This window comes from Mytilus edulis, chromosome 5 (assembly GCF_963676685.1).
Source record: "Mytilus edulis chromosome 5, xbMytEdul2.2, whole genome shotgun sequence".
Lineage (NCBI taxonomy): Eukaryota > Metazoa > Mollusca > Bivalvia > Mytilida > Mytilidae > Mytilus > Mytilus edulis.
In genome coordinates this window covers 45,878,039-45,896,658 of record NC_092348.1, presented here as the reverse complement: position 1 = coordinate 45,896,658, position 18,620 = coordinate 45,878,039, and the positions used below count along the sequence as shown (strand labels likewise).

Genomic DNA, 18,620 nt, shown 5'->3' with positions numbered 1-18,620 from the left:
TTTACTTGTAAATCCGAGTTTACAAACATGTTAAAATTGTCACATTCTCGAATTTGTGGATATGAAGGTAAATCTATAATGACAGTAGTTGCAAAATCTGCATGTTTCGTTATTATAATTTGTGACACAAATAGAAGTTAGTAATAATTATAACGACAATCATCCTTATCAGACACATCTTCAAATAGACTGTCCTTTTGCAAATTGAAACGTAAACTCCACCCGATCAGTTGAAAACACATTGGTAATAACTAAATACTGTATCAATAACAGGTTGAGGATTATTAAAGAGTACATTAGATAATGTGAGTAGAATTTGTTTTGGGCACCACATACATTTGACATATATGACTATTGTAAAACCATTCAAACGGGAAAAAAACCAACTGTCTAATCTATTTAAATAATGAGAAAGGAAAAACGTTTATGAACCACACCAACAAACAACAACTACTGAATATCAGATTCCTGACTTAAGTATGAAAAGTGCAATCCAATACAGCGGGTTTAAAATTCTAATAGGTACCAACCTTCACCCTTATCTGAAACAATAGTATAACATCACAACATAGAAAGACACACTATAAATTATCAATTAAAATGGCTTAACTCAATCAAAAGACATATTAACACAAGTGAGCATACACTAAACGAATAAATTTGATCTATGACACAATGTCAATAGAAAATCAATACAATGAGGGGTGAAGAAATATAGGTAACAGTAGTATACCACTGTGAGATATTAAACTATTAAAAAAAAATAACCTTGAACAAAAAGCCGACAAGTACAAAAATATACACACTTCAGGTTAATGAAAATAATTTTGTTTTAAGGTATTCCGTTAAAATGGAGAAAGGTAATTTGTTTTACAAAATAAACAATTTTGTTGTTCATAGTACGAAGAAGTAAAAAATTATAGTCATACCAAACACTTATCAAAGCTGGTATATTGGCGAGATATAACCCCGAATCAGTAATCATCAAATAACAAAAAAACATTACAAATAGTATCAACAGGTCAAATTAACATGAAAGAACGATTTAAGAGTACTAACAGTTTGTTAAAAGTTAAAAACAATTAATAACAAAATTTTGACCAAAGTGATCAACTCAATATGTTTTTGCAAGAAATACCTTCCTATCTTTAATAGATCGTTCGTTATTAAAATATACAGTGAATGAAATGAAAAGCATATTTTTAGATATTCAATTCTTACACGTCATTTCTTTTAACGTCCAGCTAGCATGATATATTCTGCTCCAAGAATTGGGAATGAGTTTAGTGTACTGACTAATTGAATCTTGACCTTAAAATAATTTGAGTTTCAGATAAGAATTTTTTTTCAGTTCAGATCTTGATAGAATTATTTTTACTCACTAAATATGCATTTGCTTCCGTTCCAAAATAAATAAGAAGGACAGTGACATACTCTATCCTCGCACAAAAGTTTCCCTCCACATTCGTTTGAATTTGTACAAGTCTCATTAGATGTCTTCTCTGAAAACAATGTTCCATAACTACATGATAATTGAACAAGTTTTGATCAAATTTGAAATTCAAAGATTTGTAAATAATAATGAACATTTTCAAATTGTTAAAAATGAAACTATTCCAAAAAAATTCAAAAGAGAAAGCCATCGCTCTCATGTGAAAACTTTACATGGAAAACGATTTTGGCAGACATGAACAAAATTTAACCACATAATACAGGCTACTGCTATAGATTATATCCATAAAGGCTGGGCAAATTTAACAGTTTTTGGATCGCTCAATCTTTGAAGAACCTATGACACTAATGTCGCAGCACAAAGTTATACCAAACGATAAAAATAGTTCAATTTGACATAATCTAAACTTACTAATTATACAAGCATTTCCATTCCAGTAGTGCACCTGAGCACATTGACAGGTACCATATATACAGAACAATGTAGGATCGCATTCTATAGTATGTTGACATTTCGATGTAAAAGTTTTCTCTATACAAAATAAAAGAAGACCTCAAAGATATTTACGTTTTAACAGTTGAATATAAAATCTACATAAGTTGCAAACTTACTAGTTTTTATATTGGTATTTACATAAGTTTTATTTTTGTGAAATACTTATATTAAAACTAGCGTAGTTATTTCACTGCATTAGTGCAATCTTTTTATAAAAGTGCAAACATTTTTCTTGCATCTTTGTTTCTAGAAGCTAAATTGCTATTAACTAGTTATAAATATGGAAATGTAATACATGTTTAATTGTACGTTTGCTTTAAATGTTATACATGAGCTTGTACAGAGCAAAGCACACGTGATTAATTGAAATTTAAGAAACATATCTGTACATGATATAATATGACAAGATAAAAACAAATGCATAAATTAGTTCTTCTATAAAAAAACAAACGTGTATCTTATTACCTCCGACGCAGTTGGTGCCATTCCATATGTGATGTTCGCTGCATTGACATTGTCCATTAAAACAAACTAGCTTTCCAATACACTGATGTGTTGTCTGACACGAAGAATTGATAGTAAGCCCTTTATAAAAAGAACTAACATGATTAATGATTGCTTAAATGAACCATGAACGTAAAGTAATGGCAAATGTTATATTGATATAAGGATGCTTTAAGTTTGGTCTGTGTTCAATAAGAATGCAAATGTTTCTGCGTTTAAATGAAATAACTAACAATCAGTAGTTTTTATATCTTTGGTACATCTAGAGGAATTGTTTTTCATTAATATATAATGAATATTAGAAATAAGTTATAAGGTTGTTGATTGCATTCTTTAACAAATGCCCATTGATTCTTTAATGAAAAAACCTATGGATTGTTTTATTTTTATTTTAATGGTTTAAGAATGCATGGATATCAGAGAAAAGAAACTAGAATACTGTTCGTATTGTTTTAAATACCAATATTACTAATTTTCATAAAATAACAAAATCAAAATTCACTTTTGATTTAATCTATTATATTTTATGCCTCTGGATGATTTATAATTTATAAAATTTCAATAAGATAAGAATAAAAAACTTAAACATTTGTTGTATCGAATTAAGATGCAAGCATTTCTTTATTTTAGTACAATCATGAACCAACATTGAATATCGATACTGTTTGTACATCGGGATGGGATTTTTTTCTTCACAAATTTGATCGATATCGGAGAAAAGATGCATAAGTGTTAGTCGCATTATTTAATAAAATTAACGGTCCCAATTTTCTTGCACCAGATGCGCATTTCGACAATACATGTCTCTTCAGTAATGCTCGTGGCCAAAAAATTTGAAATCCAAAGCTTATATAAAAGATGAAGAGCTATAATCCAAAAGGTCCAAAAAGTATAGCCAAATCCGTGAAAGGAATCAGAGCTTTGCATGAGGGAGATACATTCCTTAATTTATAATAATTTCTAATATTTTGTAACAGCAAATTTTAATAACACAAAAAATCCGTATTTCATGCCAGTAATGAAGTATTGGCTACTGGGCTGGTGATACCCTCGGGGACTAATAATCCACCAGCAGAGGCATCGACCAAGTGGTAGTAATAAAATTAACGGTCCCAATTTTCTTGCACCAGATGCGCATTTCGACAATACATGTCTCTTCAGTAATGCTCGTGGCCAAAAAATTTGAAATCCAAAGCTTATATAAAAGATGAAGAGCTATAATCCAAAAGGTCCAAAAAGTATAGCCAAATCCGTGAAAGGAATCAGAGTTTTGCATGAGGGAGATACATTCCTTAATTTATAATAATTTCTAATATTTTGTAACAGCAAATTTTAATAACATAAAAAATCCGTATTTCATGCCAGTAATGAAGTATTGGCTACTGGGCTGGTGATACCCTCGGGGACTAATAGTCCACCAGCAGAGGCATCGACCAAGTGGTAGTAATAAAATTAACGGTCCCAATTTTCTTGCACCAGATGCGCATTTCGACAATACATGTCTCTTCAGTAATGCTCGTGGCCAAAAAATTTGAAATCCAAAGCTTATATAAAAGATGAAGAGCTATAATCCAAAAGGTCCAAAAAGTATAGCCAAATCCGTGAAAGGAATCAGAGCTTTGCATGAGGGAGATACATTCCTTAATTTATAATAATTTCTAATATTTTGTAACAGCAAATTTTAATAACACAAAAAATCCGTATTTCATGCCAGTAATGAAGTATTGGCAACTGGGCTGGTGATACCCTCGGGGACTAATAGTCCACCAGCAGAGGCATCGACCCAGTGGTAGTAATAAAATTAACGGTCCCAATTTTCTTGCACCAGATGCGCATTTCGACAATACATGTCTCTTCAGTAATGCTCGTGGCCAAAAAATTTGAAATCCAAAGCTTATATAAAAGATGAAGAGCTATAATCCAAAAGGTCCAAAAAGTATAGCCAAATCCATGAAAGGAATCAGAGCTTTGCATGAGGGAGATACATTCCTTAATTTATAATATACCAATATTTCCTCATTTTATAAAAACAAATGTTGTGCTGTTGGAAATTACCCTCTACCCTACTGTGACCTAGTCAATTATACTAATTTCCGGGTTTGTTTTAACATGAGCAACACGACGGGTGCCACATGTGGAGTAGAATCTGCATACACTTCCGGGGCACCTTAGATCACAACCAGTTTTTAGTGGGGTTTGTGTTGCTCAGTCTTTAGTTTTTTTATGTTGTGTTTTCTGTACTATTGTTTATCTATTTGTCTGTTCTTTTTTAGCCATAGCGTTGTTTGTTTATTTTCGACGTAATAGTTTGAATGTCGCTGTAATATGTTTTGCCCCTCATTTGTGTTGTATAAAGTTTAATATTATGAAGATAAAGCTGGGAAAAAATATATATAACTGGACATCACAGGATATATGCCAATTTAAACTATTATAGTAGACTCAATAAAGGGAAAAAAATCCGCAGATACTTATTCTGGACGATTTTTAAACTGAGATTAATCGTTATGCTCTCATTTAGATTAAAAAAAAAAGGTGTTGATTTGAGATCTTTTTACAGTATTTTTTGTTTATTTTGGGTTTTTCTCCTAACTTAACCAACTTTCATAAATGTGTCTACGGTAATCAGTATGGCTTAATCGGTACCAGCCTCAGGGTAGTGTTAAAGTTACACATTCGGGTATTCTAACGGTCGACTTCTTGACAGGCTTGTTAATTTAATTCACAATGAACAAGATATATGACCCACGTGCGTGATCGCGAGTGAACCAGGTGTGTACTGGTAGAATTTATAAAATATGCCATACTAATAAACTGTCCGTGATATACATCCTGTGTACAACTTTGTGTCACGATTCTGATAGTAACATATCACATATATTGTATAAAGGGATACACTGTTCAAGCTGTTTCGCGCTCTTGCAAACTTATATGTTAGCTTATTTTTTTTTAAATGAAAATAAAGATATCCGCCATTCTCAATTACATAATGACTTCCAGATTATTGTTCAGATTGTACAAAATAGAAGCTATGACAATTTGGAAATAGAAATACATTTAGAAGTTTAGAGTCGGACCCAAAATCTCCTTGATATGTAAATTATATGCCAAAATTTAAGAGTTGTTAAGAGTAGGTATATGCCTAATCTCCATGTTATCTTATTTCAATTTACTATTATTTTTATTTCATCACATATTCTTCCGTTTTCTATAATGTTTTGGTCCTGATATTTCTAATCAGTACATTCCGTTTATACCCTCACATATGGTATTGAAAACAATTTTCATTTATAAAGGTCTTTGACTTTTTGACTTGTTATTTTCTGTAATATATTCGGAATGCATTTGTGTTATTCAAAATATAAGAAAAAGTTCAATATCACATCTGCTCACCCTTCCAAGAAAATGTTAAATTGCCCCCTCCCCTTTTCCAGAGTAAGCTGTGACTTCATTTTCACTCAGAGATATTTCGAAATGAATGCCGTTCTTTATTTCTTTATAATTGTTCATTCATTTAACATGTGAAATAAGAATACAAATTAGTAATCTTTCGACTATACAAATGCAGAATATACCATGCAGGTTTGCTTTCGTTGAAAGAGATTAGAGACCTGTAAAAACTGTCATATACAAACAAAACAGCTCAAATCAAAAGAGAAAAAAATTTGTGAGTAAAAATTAATTTGATCAGCAAAATTAAGAACCTTTGATCTCGAGTGTATTGGTAATACATTAATGTGTTTTATATATGGCTCCTTCCATTATCCAAATGATATCAGATAATCTATATCATTTTATAAAATTAACCTTCCCAACCTCACAAAGATGTAATGCCAAACGCTAGAAGTATTACATGTACACCATTTATTTAGTCATGGCTTTCAAATGTCGGAATTTAAGTGTTCCCGTACATTTTTTTGCCTAATAAGGACAATCAAAATGCTTTTGTAAAACTACTTCTATTTTTCCTTTTTTACGAGACATAAATAAATGATAAGAGTGTACATCATTTTATTCTAACACCTAAATTTAGTTTCCTGTCTTTAACCAAATTTTTTTCATTTCTTAGTTTATTAACTAATTTGAATTCAAATACGGTAAATAAAAGCACCAAAATAAAATTAAATAATTCCACGGCGATCATTGTGTATTCGTCACCACCTCGTATATGTATTTGTATTTTAAAAGTGTGTATTAAACGCGACCTCATGTCTTATAATCCACTGATCCGAATATACCTGGCACGGTGTGCCTAGAGGCCCGGCTAATTACCGATCTGCAAATAACATTTTACCTTTTTACAAGCCTTCCACGAGTATTGCCAGATAATAATACACACATTGTATAAACCTAGGTATAGCGTAGATAGTAAAAGATCAATTAGTGTACACCTACATTTTTTTTTACAGTTTAAGTTATATACTTTAATTTGTTCACCTTGTTCGTCTGATAACAAAAACAAAATATTTTTTTGTGCTGTCTTCAAAAGAAATCGAAATGTGTACTTTGTATACGGTAAATATAAAAAAAATTAGCTCATGAATGTAAACAGTTGCATGTCTGTTCGTTTTATTTTCTTATTATAGGATGGTACTTAGACATAAAATTAGTCATCGGCTTGCTTACGATTACGTTAAAGTATGATTAAATACCAAGACTTTTAATGATTGTATTTTAAATCCCTGCATGCAATACCAGCAGAAAACATCACGACCTACAGGAAGTAGTCAATATTTTTTTTAATAATTATTGATTTTCTTCTTTATTACTGCACATATAGCGATAAAACTTTGTGAATATGTATTTTATGTCATATTGAACATATTTATACTACTAGTATAAGTAAAAAAATCTTGAATTTTCCCTTTAAGACACAATATTCTTAACAGTTATGATCAGTTATCATTTTTGACGATTTTTTTTACAAATTCATTATCCTTAATTACTACATCCGTCTTACCTTTGAATATTTCAGATTCTAAGTCAGTACTATTAACCGTAGAACTAATTGTCAGCGTATTTCCATATGCTGCTATCCAGATCAAGAAAAACAGCAACATGTTGCATGTCAGCAACATTTTGACTATCTGGTGATAATATCTGTTACTCAATAAATTAATAGATTGCACCAGGAAGAGTCTACAGTCTCGTGATGTCAATACAACACTTGGAAGAAGTACGTTTACACTTTGAAAATAGAAGGCACATAGAGGGTCTTATTTTGCATCTAAACTGAATTGTCTGAAATTGGTGACGTTTTGATTAAAGTCATAAATGTTAAAACGTTTTTCACATATATCGAATTTGTACAGAGATATCAAGAAGAAAGAACGACATGTCTTTTTAATTCTATTTGGAATCAACCATTGCAATGAAACAAATATCCTAAAACGCAATAATTGTACCAGGATGTACCAGTGTCTCGTGATTCAAAAATCACACTTGATAGAAGTGAGTATTCAATTTCAAAGGAGTTTGAGCGTATGGTGTCTTATTAAAATCAGAATTGAAGTGTTGAGAATTGCATGACTTGGAGATAGAAAACAAATAGATTAATTTAGTTTTATGTACTTTTATAGTGATTTTATGGTCTGAAGATAAAATTATTTGAATTTACCTTAAATATACATGTACAATTGTAAATGACACATATTACACAGCGTACCACATACAACAAAACAGAATAAGACTTTCAAGAAAACATCAACATATGAAACTACAAAGAGGTTTAATTAAAACTCACCATTTAGTTGAAATCGTACAGTCATCAGTCAGGGGTCATGACTTGAATAAGTTATTTTATACATTTTTGAAAAAAAATAGTAATTACACTTATTTAAGAACATATGTGATTGATTTTGAATACAAATTATAAATAACTTCAAGTCTTAATTAATTCTCAAGTATCTATCTATTTATATCAGTCTACCTTTAAGATTTTTGGGGGAAATGATAATTTAATAGTCCCAAGAGACCAACCTTTGACAACGAAGCGTCGGTATGAAAGATAAGTGCGTCAGAAAGTTAATTAGTGTTTCAGAAGAATTAGATTTTAAATTTCAAGGGAAAAATAACCAGATGACTGTGAACATTTGTTAAAGTTAGTAAAATCTGTATTATTAGACACCTATAAAAATATTATTCAGAAAAGTTACTTATATAAGTTATATTTAAAATATCCTCGTTTTCAACATTACTTGTATATGTAATTCTAATTGTTACTTGTTTAAGTAATGCCCCTGACTGGCCATTACGAATTTTAAATCAGATTAACGAAAGAAAAACAGTTGATATTTAAGAGAGAGTTTATGACGCACATGCATATAACCGTTGCAATTGTTATTAAAAGATATAATAAATATGAAGTTTGAATATATATTTTGTGAGATTTTTTGTTCTAATAACAACAAAACACTAAAAAGCGACTGTGAAGTTTTTAAAGAAAATCAAAATCTGTTTTATGTGTTACTTAGTCAAAAAGACACATTGTGTTGATGCATATATGCGTTCAATAAATTTAGCTTCTTTGAAACTTTTACTAGTCTCAAGTTATGAGATTGACACGCCGTACAATGTCATATAATTAAACTCACCGTACAAAGATTGAGACTAATGATGGCGAAGTTAAATCGTTTCTTCTGTCAAATATTTTCGTTTTCGTCTTTCCATTTTGTTTCAAAACAGTACATTCTACCAATTATAACCGGTCTGAAATGGAACCATTGTTTAGCTGCATCCTTACCAAACAATTCTTGTTAATGTCAATGTCGAGTGTTTCAAAACAGAAGACTTTATAATCTCATCCTCATCGTTATTTGTATCAGACCCACTTTGTTTTGAGCTTCTTATCAAATGCGTAAGTACTTTTGCCCTAATGATTCAAGCGAGAAAATCTAGCTCGTTTAGATGGCCAACGATAATTTAGAATTACCAGTACAACAAGATTATCTACTCTGAAAGTGCAGTTAATGCCCCTTAATTATTTAATTTGACGCTTCTTTGTAGTTTTTAACAAGTTTTCGTTGTGACAATTTTTTGCATTTATTATCAAACTGTTCGTAAAGGACCTACAAGACAAGACATATATAACATGTATAAGCTGAATATCTATAAAGTCTACCAATTTTGAGGTTGTTGTACCAAGTATCAATGTTTACTATTATATCCAAAATTTTAGGTTTTAATTTAAAAGATATGCGACATATAGTCTGTCGTACTGTTGGTTTTGTGTCGGTAATTTGGGTTTTTAGTATAATGTTTTGTTATAAATTAGGCCGTTAGTTTCCTCCATTGCATTGTCATACATTTCATTTCGATGCCTTTTATAGTTTTCTTCACCGTTTGCTTGGCTTTTGTCTGATTGTTGAATCCATACTGTTGCTAATAATTGCTTACATTCACTTCATTTGAACTTGTGCAGACAGATTCCTCGTTGAAAATCATACCACATTTCCTTATTTTTATGTTTTTCTTTCTTTTTCAGAAATTTTAGCCGTTTACTTAGCTTATTATCAAACAATGAAAGTCAAGATGACATGAGTTAAGAAATTATTAGTCATTGTATGACCTTTAACAATGAACAAAGATCATATCGAAGATTCAATTATAAAAGGCATCAATATAGTGGAAAATGTATAGAAATTTAACTAGAACAACCGACGGCCTTATAAATGACAAAACAATAAACGAAACAAAATATGACAGACGGCAACCAACGATAACAACTAAATTACATTATAAGATCAGTATAGATGTTATATTTTTAACTATTTACCGGGTCTGTAATAACATGAGCAACACGACAGGTGCCACATGTGGAGCAGGATCTGCTTACCCTTCCGGAGCAACTAATATCACCACCACTTTTAAGTGGGGTTCGTGTTGCTTAGTTTTAAGTTTTCTATGTTGTGTATTGTGTTCTATTATTTGTCTAATTGTCATTTTCTTTTAAGCCATGGCGTTGTCAGTTTATTTTCGCTCTATGAGTTTGACTGTCCCTTCTGCATCTTTCGCCCCCTCTGTTTTAACACATGTATTTGCCGTGAATGATACCGACTCGGTTTTAAAACGTACCATCATCCCAGTAGACGGAGATCCGGCATTGGATTGGTTGGCAGTATCATTAATGTAAATGCATTATGATTCAATATCACTATTCAAGTTCGATATATATCCACATTGAATGTTAAATCTTTCTGATTGTTGTTTAGCTCAATTTTTATTCTTTTAAAAATGTGTGATGCTCTCTAATATTCTTTACTTTTGACTTTGAATATTTCTGTCCCGAATACAACCGATGTTTTTAAAATAAGAAATACGTGTAACATTTGGTTCCGCCTGCAAAAATGTTTAAACCCGCTGCATAGTTATGCACTTTTCCTAAGTCAGAAGACTTCTTCAGAGGTTATCGTTTGATGATGTGCTTCAAAAGTGTTCCTAGTTTTCCGTTTTTGAAATCCTGTTGGGACCCTATATAGCCTGCTGCTCGGTGTGAGCCTTGTCTTTATGTTAAAGGCCATACTATGACATGTAATTGTTCACGTTTTAAACATTGTCACTTGGATTGATGGAGAGTTGTCTTATTGCAAATCATACTAAATCATCTCATTGAAAGTGTAATGCTCTTTGCATCAATCTTGGTACTGATACGACCATTAGTCAAATAATATTATGAAATTAAGTAACAACACTGTGTTGGAGAATAAGTCAGAAATTTAATATTTCTGTAACGTTTGGATGGACTCAACATTGTTGACATAACTATAGTAGGTACAGGGCTCTTTATATATTATGTATGCAATTAATAATAATTGTTTGAAAAATGTAAATCTATTAGAAAATAAACATAGCATTGCACTTTAATGACAAATAATAACATGAAAAGCTTTCAGCAGTTTCCAATAGAGACGAACTGCAGTTTGTGTTAATAAGATCATACTTGAGTATCACATTTACAACATTGAAATCCAGAAACGATTTTATTCAATAAAAACAATTAGTAGCTTATAGATTTGCATTACTTTTTTGGTTTAACATATATTAAAATGTATTGCAAATGTATCAGTTGGAATTTAACATGCTCAATAATAAGAATTAATTGATAATTACTATTGCGAATTTTTACCTTTTAACCTCATACATTGTGCATGATATAAACCATTTTCCATTCGTATTCCGGATTTCAGGAATTACTCGTTTTTTGTTCATTTGTTCATATGGCTAGACAATTAACACAGTTTTGTTCCCTCTTTCAAATAGTAGCCAGGGAAATTATTTTGAATTAGAACGATTATGTTTTTGAGGTTCAAGCATTTCAAATCTTAAAATAAAAGTATATTACAAAAAAATGAGACAGTTTGTTTAATTCCTTGCGTTGAAATTTTAGCTTCGATTTTAATCAGGTTTTGGTGAATTGTTCAACAATTGGCTATTATATAATGGACATTTAATATGGATAACCTGCCATCATTTGTATTTATTATACGGAAAATAAATGCAAGGTTTTTTTTACAGTTTCACCATTATTATACGATTAAGTTTAAATTCTTGCTATACTAGTAATCATAATTTTTCAATGACTTTTTGATTTGTTTTGTCTATTTACTTAGTAAATATTTGTTGTACAAGGTTCAAATAAGGCTACCGTTTAGCTGTCTGTTAGATTTTTTTCATAGTTAATTTATCTTCTATTTATTAGTTTGAATTTTAAAATTTGATTATGTATTTATAGTGTATGTAGCTTCACAGTCTTATTATCATATTGCATTACTGTGTTTTCTTAGCTGTTTGCTAAATATATTCCAAATCAAACGGTATCGTCGGTAAAACTAATGCTACCCTTGTTATATCATGTCCTTAACAATCAAAACAAATATGATATTGATTTCAATACTTTTAAAGCTGTTTGATTCTAAATATCACGAATAATTCCGAGTCGTCCCTTTGACTATTTTATCTATCCATATGATTCTTTCCGTAGAATATTTTTTGAAGAATACGGGTAGCATTAGTTTTACCGACGTTATTATTTGATATCAATTTCTTTTAAGAGTTTGTACAAATGTAATAATATCTGGAACCAAAACCAAGCTTAGCATAGTGATGATGAATTAAACTCCAGTATATCCAATTGTTTTAGCCGATACTCGTCTGTCTGTTGCTGAAATCTTTTTTCCCATTATAGCTTAACTTGTATTTTTAGCATTTATCTTAATTTTTCGTGTAATTGATTCTAAACGTTCTCTTAGTTCTTCTATTAGTTCAGTTTTGCTAAGATTCAGTCCAATCAAATATTTAAAAGGGTTTTCAGTGACCTTAGCACATGGACATGTGCAAGGTGCAGTCGCCATTATACCTGTATTGTTCAGAACTGTTGTTTCCTTGGTAATGGATTTTGTTGGTGAAACTGTTGTCGTGGTATTACTTGTTGCTGTGAAGTGTGTTTTTGCGAATGAAATGCCCTTGGTTGCTGAAACTGTTGTCTTGCTCGTCCTTGTTTCTTTGTCGTATTTTGTTGGTGTCCTGCTCGTCCTTGTTTCTGTGTTGTATTTTGTTTGCATGGAAATGTCATGTGTTACTGCATCCGTAGTCGAGCTTGTACCTGCTAATGGGTGATGTGTTGTTTCTAGTGAAATGGTTTGCATTTCTGTTAATGCTGTCATACTCGTTATTTTTTCTGTAAGGTTTTCTATTTCCGTGTAAATGTTCCTCGTTGCTGGAACCGTCGTTATACTCGGATTTGTTTCTGTATCGTTGCAAATTAAATCCTCATTGATTTGAAACGAAAGTTTGTCTGTACATAATGGAAAAAGGAAAAAGAGAACATTAATTAAATATTGGTTTTTTTTATTACCCTATACAAATCATAATGTTCCCTGTTATACTTATCCCTATAATATGAGTCAATTTGATTAAAATCAACACGATAATACAAATGCAATAAATATGTACTTAGTTTAAAGTTCAAACTAATTTGAAGGTAAACAACGTCAACATTAATTTATAACAGATTGGACTAGCATGACTAGACTGATAATATTATTTTTTTATTTTTAGTTAACTATTCAAACATTTCATCATGTTAAAACCTGCCACAGTTTTATGTGTCTGTCGCAAACAGGTGCCCAAAGTTCAATGGTTGTTGGGAAATTGTTTTGTTAGAAATGAAGCCGTTAGTTTTCTTAATTGTATGGTTCCATATTATTTATGTCTGATCCTTTAGTACCCGACTAGTACTGTTGTTTCACTTATTTGTTGGTATCAAATATCTCGGATTGAGAAAAACTTGCATCTGAGTGGTAAATTGGTAATTAGTTGACAATTTTTAATTTGTGGTTCATTTATTACCATAAAACCCACAAACAATGGTATTCAACGAATAATAATGAATCCTCAAAATATATGGTATGGGGTTTACTCATAATTGAAGGTCGTACAGTTGCCTTTATTTTTTCTACATACGCTTCATTTAAACTTTGATAGATAGTTAAATGTATCTAATCAGAAAATATTTTGATAGATAAGCAGCTTTTCAGAAAATCTTCTCTTCTCTTCATTTTAACATACATCATATTTCAAAGTTTAAATATTAATGTTATCACATATTTTGTACGGTTTTGCAAGGCCAATACTAGCCGGAGGTCAATGCTTGTTATTTGGCTGCGGGGTAAATATCGATATTGGTCCTGGTATCAGCTCACTATCCATACCAAGTTCATTTGATTATAGTCAGAACAAGAAAAGTCACTACACTGTCGAATTCGTGACTTTGTAGACAATATCCCTTCAAATGAAGGTCCAAATAAGTCATTTTCTGTCAAAATAACTCTAGCATGTTCACATGCTCTGACGGAAAACACCAGCGATGATTGTTCAGAAGTTAAAATTGGTTGTTTATTCAGCACAGAATAACTAAATGGGAGATTCAGATTTTTGCTGTTTAATGTTAAGTGAAATAGCATGCGATCAGATCGACTAACTACTAGTTCGCAAGACAAAATCACTTAATATTTGTATTTGTCAGTGTTTTTTTGGATGGTTTTTGTTCGAAACCACAGGTTGTACAGAAGAATGGTAAATTGAAACAAAAACTAACCTACATGTATATTGGATCCAAAACTCTTTCCGTAATAAAATTTCTTGAAATCTAGAAGCTTAAGCTTTCAAGCAAATGGTTTGGTCATTTAAAAATCTGTGCATATTAAAAATTATATATGTTTTCTCATGTTCACTGGTGGAAAGCGGGTGGTCGTAACGTAAAGTTACGACCATCTGAAAATGAGAGAGAACTCTATATTCGTCCACTTGTTGGATCTGATTTGAAAAAAAAATATGCATAGTTTTCATGGTAATACTTTGATAGCCATTTAACAATATCAATTTTAAACAATCTGACGTTGAATTTAGTCCTAGTTTACATTTTCATCAATTGTGGAACAAGCACAAGAAATTCAGAGTACCAACACGATTCACGGAAAATATATAAGGAGAAACACGAAGAACGCACGTGGAACAAAACACGAGAAAACGAGGAATAATACGTCAAAACACGATAACACGTAAAATAAAAATGCCAAAAACGTTGCACGAAAACAACCCTTTACCATCCTCCTATATCATACTACTACTACTACTATATATCTAATAAAATATACTTAAAACAAATATACTCACACTTTCTACACCTAAAATAAAATGAAAATCCCGTAAGTAGTCAGTACTTAAAATTAAATGGAAGATTTTTATTTTACTTCTGTATATTTAATCATTGATTCTTTCGACCAATATGTGAGTAATCAGCAATTTAATTTGTGTGAGAAAAGATAACAAGGAAGTTATTTGTATAGAAATATGCAAACCTTATGTATAAGGTACATATTCATGTAATTGCAAATGTTTCAGCGGTACAACTCCATGTATGAATCAAGCCAACACCAACAAATATAAAATGAAACAAAATATGGACTGGATTGCCATTTTTCTACTGTGTAAGTCTAGCAAAATTCCTTGACACGTCTGTATTGACACTATGTATTGATATGGTCATTATTGTAAATGAGTTGTTTATGAGAAATTTCAATTTTGTGAGATACATGTACTAATGATTTCAAGCCGAAGAATGGATAATTGACAAAACCTGTCGGAATTTTGAGTCATCGATGCTCTTCATCTTTGTACTTAATTTGTACATTTTCACTTTTTAGATTCGAGAGTTGTAGCTGAAACTCATTTAAAAGTCACGATACGCGCGTCTGGTCTACAACAATTAACTACTTCTATTCATGATGAATTCAGTTTTAAGTTGTTTGTTTTATTTTATATGAAAGTTTAAGGAAGAAACAGTTGTTAAGGGATTTTGTGTTTGCATTATACATGTAAAACATACATGCGCCCGAAAGTCTTTTTTGAATTAACCGTCATCAATATGACTCAATTCGTATGTTTAAAGCAAATATATATTTTAAGGAACTGACAGTTGAAGAGCTATATGACAATAAAAAGGACTTTAAAGAAGCCAAAGCCACCTTATGTAAACCTTTATTTAGTTTATTGGAACTTTTTTTTTATGCAAAACCAATTGTCGTTCTTTAATGTTTACCTTTGAACGATTACATATATTTATTTTCATTTCTGCAATTTCAGTTTCAGAATGTTTATCGAAACCACGCACTCATTTGGTGTTGTTAAAAATAAATAAAATAATAAGACTACAACACCATATTTGTAAAACCCCAACCGTTGTACATGTTTTATTTCAATACTTCGTCTTATCTTAAATCGCCCTCTATTTATCAGCACAACGATGCAATTACATGTAAATCACAGATGTGAGAAATATTATTGAAAAACAAATTAAAATAGAGATAGATGGACTCTTACATTAAAAATATATATACATACTAACACGTTTTCTTACAATTTCATGAAAAGGGGTTCATGTTAATGCATGTAAAATGTATTATCTAATGTGTTCCCTTGCTTTCTATCAATAACTGGATGGTTTTATCCTGATATGACGTAGCACCTTATTTGATAAGAGATAATCATTGAATTCTACATATCATAATATAGAAGAAAAAAAAGGGAGTATTCTTTTTCTTCGGCATTTTTTTTTTAATTTCAATATTATTAGAATACATACAGTTATAACAATGTTAATTATTTTAATTTCCTTACCTTCAAATTCAGAGGTAACAAAAACAAAATTACTCCTACCAATGTAATAAAATGTTTATCTTCAAATGTCAATTTAATCATAGCAGCCAATATCCTGCTATTTGTGCTAATTTAGAAAAAAAAACTAAACTTTTTTTTGGTTTTTGAAAAGTCTTTAGCAGATGTTTGGTTCATTCATTCGTAATCATAAATGAACACAAAACAAAAAGATAAAGCAAACGGATCAAACAGCTTCACAAATAATCTCCTGGATGAGTTTAACTAATGATATTTTCCTAAACCATATCATTTTGTACAATAAGTATTGCGTACCAAATGTTAATCCTGGTAACTATGGTGAGTTTGTTGTTAACATTTGGCGATTAAGTATATAAATGAAACATTTAGAGATAATAAATTCATCATAGATACCAGGATAAAAAGTTCTTATTTACGCCAGACGCGCGTTTCGTCTACAAAAGACTCATCAGTGACGCTCGATACAAAAACAGTTTAAAAGGCCAAATAAAGTACGAAGTTGAAGAGCAGTGTGGACCAAAAATTGCTAAACATTTTGCCAAATACACCTAGGGTAATCTATTTCTGAGGTAGAAAAGCCTTAGTTTTTCAAAAATTCAAAGTTTTGTTAACAGTTAATTATGAACATATCAATGATAACTGAAGTCAACACAAGAGTGCTGACTACTGGGCTGGTGATACCCTCGGGGAAATAAATCTCAACCAGCAGTGGCATCGACCCAGTAGTTGCAAATAAACTCGTCATAGATACCAGGATAAAAATTTCTTATTTACGCTAGACGCGCGTTTCGTCTTCAAAAGACTCATCAGTGACACTCGATTCAAAAAATGTTTAAAAGGCCAAATAAAGTACGAAGTTGAAGAGCATTGTGGACCAAAAATTCCTAAACGTTTTGCCAAATACAGCTAAGTTATCTATTCCTGAGGTAGAAAAGCCTTAGTTTTTCAAAAATTCAAAGTTTTGTTAACAGTTAATTATGAACATATCAATGATAACTGAAGTCAACACAAGAGTGCTGACTACTGGGCTGGTGATACCCTCGGGGAAATAAATCTCCACCAGCAGTGGCATCGACCCAGTGGTTGCAAATAAACTCATCATAGATACCACGATAAAAATTTCTTAGATACACAATTGAGAATTACGCATCAACAGAAAATTATGAAACATAAAGTCCATTCAGGCTTTGGGAAGATGCAACCTTTGTTTTATGACGACATATTATAGGTAGTTAATTTTAACATATATTATAAGTCATGTAAGTCTTGTCTTGTTTTGCAATAGACAGTCAAAATGTGTTTGAAAATGAATCTAGATCATCTTCTAGCAAAGGTCAACTTGTGTCAATTGGACATGGTTTGATTCTATATCCGTCCTTGACTTTTTACTAGATAACATTTTTGTTCGCTTTGTAGATTCCGTATATCGTCAGGTTATCGGAATTTCAATAGGGACTAACTGTGTTCCACTTTTTTCTGATCTGTTTTTGTATTGCTATGAGTTACAATTTATGAAAAAAAATCAGCAAAGACCCACCGAAACAACATCTTATACACAAATTTAACAATACTTTTAGATTTTTGGATACTATTTTGGTTCTCAATAATGACAACAGTATTTATTCTAAAGAAATTTATCTTGTTGAACTTACTTTAAATAAAGCTAATACTAACAATGACCGCTGCCCGTTCCTCGATCTTGATATCTATATCATTAACGGAAAGCTTAATACTAAAATTTATGATAAAAGAGAGGATTTTCCATTTCCTATCGTTAATTATCTATTTTTAGATAGTGACGTTCCCTTGTCACCATATCATCTTACGGTGTTTATATATCAACTTTTACTATTCGATCGTGTACTATATATGTAGCAATGCTTGTTCAAAGAGATAATCCTCCTTTCTAATATCTCTTTGAACAAACTAAAATAAATAATTTCAACATATTGTAGTGATTGGAATTGACCATGAT

At 31.0% G+C, this 18,620-nt stretch overlaps 1 protein-coding gene across 2 annotated transcripts in view; it reads right to left on the bottom strand.

Moving 5' to 3' along the window:
* Positions 1 to 7,576, bottom strand: part of LOC139523788 (IgGFc-binding protein-like) — a 33,436-nt gene extending 25,860 nt beyond the window's left edge. For both annotated transcript variants that reach the window (XM_071318073.1, XM_071318074.1), the window contains exons 1-4: positions 7,413 to 7,576; positions 2,414 to 2,533; positions 1,865 to 1,984; positions 1,383 to 1,502 (exon numbers count right to left, since the gene is read on the bottom strand). In XM_071318073.1, the coding sequence (XP_071174174.1) occupies positions 1,383 to 1,502; positions 1,865 to 1,984; positions 2,414 to 2,533; positions 7,413 to 7,530 (478 nt within the window). In that variant the 5' untranslated portion in view covers positions 7,531 to 7,576. The remainder of the gene's footprint in view (positions 1 to 1,382; positions 1,503 to 1,864; positions 1,985 to 2,413; positions 2,534 to 7,412) is intronic.
* Between the last annotated feature and the right edge of the window lie 11,044 nt (positions 7,577 to 18,620).